Below are 6201 nucleotides of genomic sequence, written 5' to 3'. Positions count from 1 at the left end.
TGAAAAAGTTTTAAATTTTCATGAAAATTTTTATGGATGTTATATTGATCTTTAAGATGTTAATGAATACCTGAACAATTTGTAATCCACCCCATACTTATGATAATTTGGTGAAATAGGATGAGAAATCATCACATCTTTGTGATAACGAGTAAAGTTGTTGAATTTGTTAGATCAAAGATCCATCAGATTTCTCATTATATTGATCGAGTTCTTTCCAAATTTCATGTGTAGTTTAGAGAAAGTGGACACTATTAACAATACATTTACTAAGAGAATTCAGAATTCAACTGATAACCATTGATTGAAAATGATACCATTTTGGATATGATGAAAAAACTATAAAAGGCTAAACAAATTGTGTCATCACTAAATTCAAATTTGTTTTAGGCCGATTTGGTAGTTGTCTTCGATCTCTTCTATACAGTAAAGCTAATGTGATTGAATACATTATAAATAAAAATAGAGCAACTTGATTATCACAGGATCCAAAAAAAAAAAGGTCTTGAAGCTTTGATGATATTATAATCATTTAAATCAACTTCGTCCGATTCATATATTTGTGAGAAAGAAGAAGATGTTGAAATTAATGTAAGAAAGAAGATGAATAAGTACCGATCTGCTACCATGTTGTGATTATTTTTTAGAGAATTGGACAACATTAATGATCCAACAACCCAACGATTAACTAATTAAAAATAAAATAGAAGGTAAATCACTAAAATACCCATGATTAGAAAGTAATGCTAACATGATGAGCTTTCTAGACACCGGAAATGCGAAAATGTTGAGTTGTCCACACAATATTTCAAAAAAATCTAAAATATAAAACTTAAAATGTATTTGTAGTAATGTTAACAAACTAATATTTTTTTTTTTTGTATTAACTTACATGCTCTATATAGGACGTAATTCAATGCCTTCAAGAATATACTTGAAGATTCTGGGGTCTCTTGGAGCCATGAACTCAATCCTCAAATTGTGTTTTTTATTTTTGTTTCTAGAGGTGTATAGTTGGACCATTAGCCATCCGTCTTCTCTAACACTGGGATCACAAGAATTTTGATACTCATTCCACTCATCCAATTTATACCTGAAGGGTACATATGCCCAACAAGTTGCGTATTCCCAATAATATGCCTTTTCTGGATCTTTTGTACCCATAATGTTAAAGACAAGGTTCACGGTGTATGCAGTATCTGGTGACAAGAATTTGGTACTAACATTTACTTCAAAACAAGGTTCTAGTGTGCACACAACGACATTTGAAAACCTACGCACATAACAATCACAATGTATTAAATAGCACATTAATTTCACTCATCCATCTATCAGTCATTAAAAATATATGTGAAACATAGAAAAAAAAATATATGAATTTGAGTAGAATCAGATTTATAATTAAAATAACAAATTAATTTCACTCATCCATCCAATAATCATTAAAAAATATGTGAAACAAAAAATATGAATTTTCATTGAACTCACATTTAATTAAAATAACACAATAATTTCACTTATGCATCCATTAGTCATTAAAAAAATAGAAATCAAATATCCTCATATTTATATGTCTACTCATTATATCAAAATAAATGTTAAAACTAAGAGAATATTATGAAAAGAAATTAGTGGAATTCACATATCATTGTTTTTTAATATGAGTAGAATGATAAATATCAACAAAAAGTAATAACAGAGAAAAAAAGAAAAAAAGAATTTGAATAGAAATCACATTTCATTAAAATATCTCATTAATTCCACCCGTCTTCCTACGTAAATGAAGAAACGTTACATTAATTGACAGGTGGGAAAATGAGTCGTGATTAAATATATATAGTTATATACCCCACTATCACTATCCAATAATTTTTTTTTTTATCAACATAAGTCACTAACCTTGATTTGCTAGCGTTGACACATTCCGATACATTTCCATGAAAACATTGTGTAGCGGATATCATTTCATGAATTTGTTTGCTTTTATTGATCGAAATCCACTGTCAGATAAACATATTTAGTTTGGCCAAATAGAAACGTGTTAATAGTAGTAGCGAACATAATTCGGTTTTTTTATTGTTTGATTGTAACCAAGTTACAAAAAATATAAGCATTTTAACATAACAAACTTTAATACTTGTTTTTATATAGTCGGTAATCATTAATCTATCTAGTAATACCGACTAAATTAATATCGACTAAAAGTCGAACTTTTCTTACAAAAGGTATTGATTAAATTAAGAAGAAAAACTAAAACTTGACTACCGGAAATCAAATGAGAATCTTTTTTAAGATCTATTATTTGAAAAGCGTAGGATATAGCTAAAATCTCTAAATAAGAAAATTAAAATTAAAATTATTTAAAATAGTATTCCGTAGAAGAGCTAGTTAATTACCCTTTTGCCCTCATCAACAAGAACCCCTTTTGGGAGAAGGGTGTTATCTTGGGGAGATGCTATAAGATTAGCAATCTTTACTAAATCTGCATTGCCACGGCCATCACCACTACTACTGCCGCTACTACCGTCGCCACTACCACCACTGTTCTGTAAATATCACAATGAAAAAATAAACAATGAAAAATAAGATGTGATAACGGAACTTTATAGTGACCATATAGATCGGCTTACCTGTTGTTGTGAAAGTGCAAACTCGAGTTCCTTCACGATCTCATCCATAAGTGGTCGATCCTTACGTGACCCTCTATTTAAACATCGATATGCAACAGCTGAAAACGTTATCACAGAATCCCAAACCATTTGCTCCTTAAGAGCTTGAAAGATAATCTCATCTAGTTTCTTTTCTTCGCAACACTCTTTCCATTTCTGCACTAAAACACCAACTAGTTGACCTTTACTATATTCACAACATAATCTTCCACGGGAAAATGACTTAAAAACCCAACGAAGTTTTCGAACCATTAAAAAAATGTCAATCAAGTTTTGTTTGTTCAAAAAAACCCAACGAACTTAACATTTTATCTAAAAAGACCAACAAAGTTCCAAACCGTTCAGAAAATCCTAATTTTGTTTTGTTTAAGTTCATTAAGTTTTTTTTTAACAGTCAAAACATGATTGCAGTTTTTTAAACGTTTTGGAAACTTTGTTGGTCTAAAAAGTCATTTTTCCGATACGGTAATAAGCGACGTCATATATTTCTCTTATTTTACTTTCAGGAAAGTGTAACTTAGTTGGGCTTTTTAGATAAAATGTTAAGTTTGTTGGGTTTTTTGAATAGACAAAACATAATTGGAGTTTTTTGATTGATTTGAAAACTTAATTGGGCTTTTAAGTCATTTTCCCAATCTTCCACACATTACTTCAAACAATACCACTCCAAAGGAATACATGTCACACTTTTTAGATAGGATGCCCGACTCCGAATATAATGGATCGCAATATCCAAGTGTACCTACAGGATTGGTGACCATAAATGTTCGTGGTTGGTTTGCTGGGCTCGCTTTTGACAAACCAAAATCCGAAACTTTAGCAATCCAGTTGTTATCCAGAAAGATGTTTGAGCTTTTCATGTCTCGATGGATAACTCTTTGTTGAGTATCCATGGGATCATGAAGATAGGTCAGCGCACGTGCAGCCCCAATGCATATATGAAGGCGTTGGTTCCATGTAAGAGTAGCATCACTTAGATAGCGATCTAGGCTTCCACGAGGGGCGAACTTGTAAACCAAAACTCTCTCATCACCCTCAATGGAAAAGTGGAAGAGAGAGACCAGATTTTCATGTCTGTATCTGGAAAGCATCATGATCTCCTTCCAAAACTCGGTGTTTCCTTGCCCATGTCTACGATCTAACCGCTTAAAAGCTACCATGGTTGGTCCGTTGGGAAGGGAGAGTTCTCCTTTGTACACCGGACCAAAGCCACCACCTCCGATAAGTTTGTCTTTATGGAAGTTGTTAGTGGCTGAAATTATGTCTTTCATTTGAATTTTGAGGTGATCAAACTCATCCCAGATCGACGACATTATATGAGATATAGTTAGTGAGACATGAAGCAATCGTAAGTGAATAGCCTGAACCAACCTTCAAAGCTAGAGATGTTCTAAATGGGGATCACAGACTACATCTCTTAAATTTTGGGCAATTAGTCTCCATGTTTGTATCTGACTTTTCTTATAAATAATTATATATGGAAGGATGAATGGCTGATGTCTCAATTTATTTTATTTCGACTAATCTTGGTTGACATTGTTTTGCATTTGTTGATTTGTTTAGTTTATTTTATTTTTGTAGTGTTAGTTGGTATAATGTGTAAGCATGATTGACATTTTCTAATGTCCCCGAATACTTTTCAATTTTAATTAATTTTTCCACCGATGTGACGGTGTATTGTACAACAAGGCGTGATTGACATTGTTATTCCAACCTCCTTTCGATCTTATATTTGTTTGGCGATCCATGGTGTAATAATGTGCAAATTAAGTAAGCTTTGGTGACACTCTTTTTTCGTTTTTTTATATTTGAACAACACTAGCAAGTGGCCAGAAGAAGAACAAAATTACACATAAATATTCAAGATGAGGTTTTATAAACAAGAAAACTCAACAGATTAATAAAATTTCTTTTATTTATTAGAACAAACCAATTACAAATTAAAAAATAAACGAGAATTTGTTCGAACATCCTAAAAAACAAGAGCATTACGAATGATCGACACCACACAAAGAAAGGTCATAATCATTGCATCGAGCAAGTCTTTCTCATTGCCGATAGATGTTGAGTGTCAACCCACGAGAAGGGGTCTATGGTATGAATGAAAATCAGACCATGCAAGACAAGGCAGTGACCAACTTAATTTGGTCCATAGAGTGCTTGCCACATCACATTCCAAAAAGGTATGATAAACCTCTTCGGTTTTACTTCCACATCTTATACACAACACCATTTTCAACTTGTAACATCATGTTTTGAAATAATTGTATACGTTTTGTATGATATTATAGATAATGTAGTTCGTAAAACTTATGTAATGTGTTAGGAACTTAATTTGAAAAGGAAGGGTATTTTAAACATTTTCACATAGATGCAAAGCCTCATGTAATTAGAGATGTAGAGTATGATATAAGTATTGACGTGGTTTTAAAAAGGAAGTGAAATGAATGCGGAGTTGCAAGTATGGTTGTAAAATTTAAGATGGGTAAAATAGGAAATAACTAGTTGGGAACCCGCAACAAGAACACGGCACGTCAGGGTGTGGGGCGTGACGTGCCGAGTAGAGGATCAAGTTACGTAAAATGAATAGTGACGGCAATGTACTTTTGAAAAATGTCATCTATTGGATTTTGTTAAAAACTGATTTTGTATCTTCTTCGTGGAATGGTCAATAGTTGCAGAATTGAAAGTCTGTGTTTTTATTATTTTCCTTTTTTTTTCTATTGGATTTTTGTTTCCTTTCCGTTCATTGGTTCAATTATTTTTAAGATGACGAAATTTTCCTATGCCCAAATCATGCTTATGGTATGGTTTGGCGTATTTTGTTTTGGATTGATTATCGTAATAAATATGAAAATCTTAATATTGTCTTGACCGGGATTGCCATAGTTTATAGGCTTTAAATTTTTGGTTCTTCCAGTATTATTTTCAAAATTAATCCCGAGAAAACCCACTTAATTCTGAATACTTCTTGTCATAATGCTGGGTGGAAGAGAAAACATTTTTTTGTCTGTAGGTAGTCTCTTGAGAACAACTATTCTTTGCATTTTGATTAGGTTATTGACCGTATGAATCTTCACTAATAGAATATAGGCCTTTAGTGGAACGTGAATCATGACACGTAGTGATTTACAATACCTAAAAGTGTGTCCTAAAAATAATGTCATCTCTTCTAAAAATTGAAGAATTTGGGATACGTATTTTTGTGGGCCCTTAAAATTAGTGTCAGAACAAAAACAAAAAAAAAATAATAATAATAATAAAAAAACACGGAGGGCACTCAGCATAAAAAGTGTGTCGTCTAAGCAAGTCGTTTTTTAAGTTTTCGCGTTCTCCATCTTTATTCCTAAGGGGGGAAATCAAACCAAAAAAATTAAAACGCTCGCCTTATTCTCATCTTCTACGAGCCGAAAATCTCTTCTCTTTTCCAAGACCTAATTAATGAAGCTCTGCAAATTTCATGGCCGTTTTGATATCTATATATACGCTTTGAATCAGATCTAACCATACCTTTGCCCAAAATTCTTCAGAT

At 32.3% G+C, this 6201-nt stretch overlaps 1 protein-coding gene across 2 annotated transcripts; it reads right to left on the bottom strand.

The window, feature by feature from the left end:
• Positions 1–699: 699 nt before the first annotated feature.
• LOC144997662 (putative receptor-like protein kinase At5g38990) lies at positions 700–4101 on the bottom strand. 2 transcript variants are annotated; one of them, XM_078957541.1, is made up of 5 exons: positions 3412–4101; positions 2631–2830; positions 2397–2546; positions 1900–2000; positions 700–1273 (listed from the first exon to the last, which is right to left on the bottom strand). In XM_078957541.1, the coding sequence occupies exons 1-5, from the start codon at positions 3980–3982 to the stop codon at positions 898–900; spliced, it is 1398 nt and encodes a 465-aa protein (XP_078813667.1). In that variant the 5' UTR covers positions 3983–4101; the 3' UTR covers positions 700–897. The 2 variants fall into 2 exon arrangements, with proteins under 2 accessions (XP_078813667.1, XP_078813668.1); XM_078957542.1 differs by having other exon boundaries at positions 2631–2825; positions 3416–4101.
• Positions 4102–6201: the final 2100 nt, after the last annotated feature.

Source organism: Lactuca saligna, chromosome 5 (genome assembly GCF_052625555.1).
Source record: "Lactuca saligna cultivar CGN05327 chromosome 5, ASM5262555v1, whole genome shotgun sequence".
In the NCBI taxonomy this organism is placed as follows: Eukaryota; Viridiplantae; Streptophyta; class Magnoliopsida; order Asterales; family Asteraceae; genus Lactuca; species Lactuca saligna.
Note: the sequence above shows the minus strand (reverse complement) of the source record. Positions and strands in the feature narration are given on the sequence as shown.

Coding starts and splice junctions, on each gene's coding strand:
- LOC144997662 (XM_078957541.1), bottom strand. CDS start 3,982: ATGTCGTCGATCTGGGATGAGTTTGATCACCTCAAAATTCAAATGAAA. Junction 2,831..3,411: donor TATGGTCACCAATCCTGTAG/GTACACTTGGAT, acceptor TTGGTGTTTTAG/TGCAGAAATGGAAAGAGTGT. Junction 2,001..2,396: donor TTGTTGATGAGGGCAAAAGG/GTAATTAACTAG, acceptor TTTATCTGACAG/TGGATTTCGATCAATAAAAG.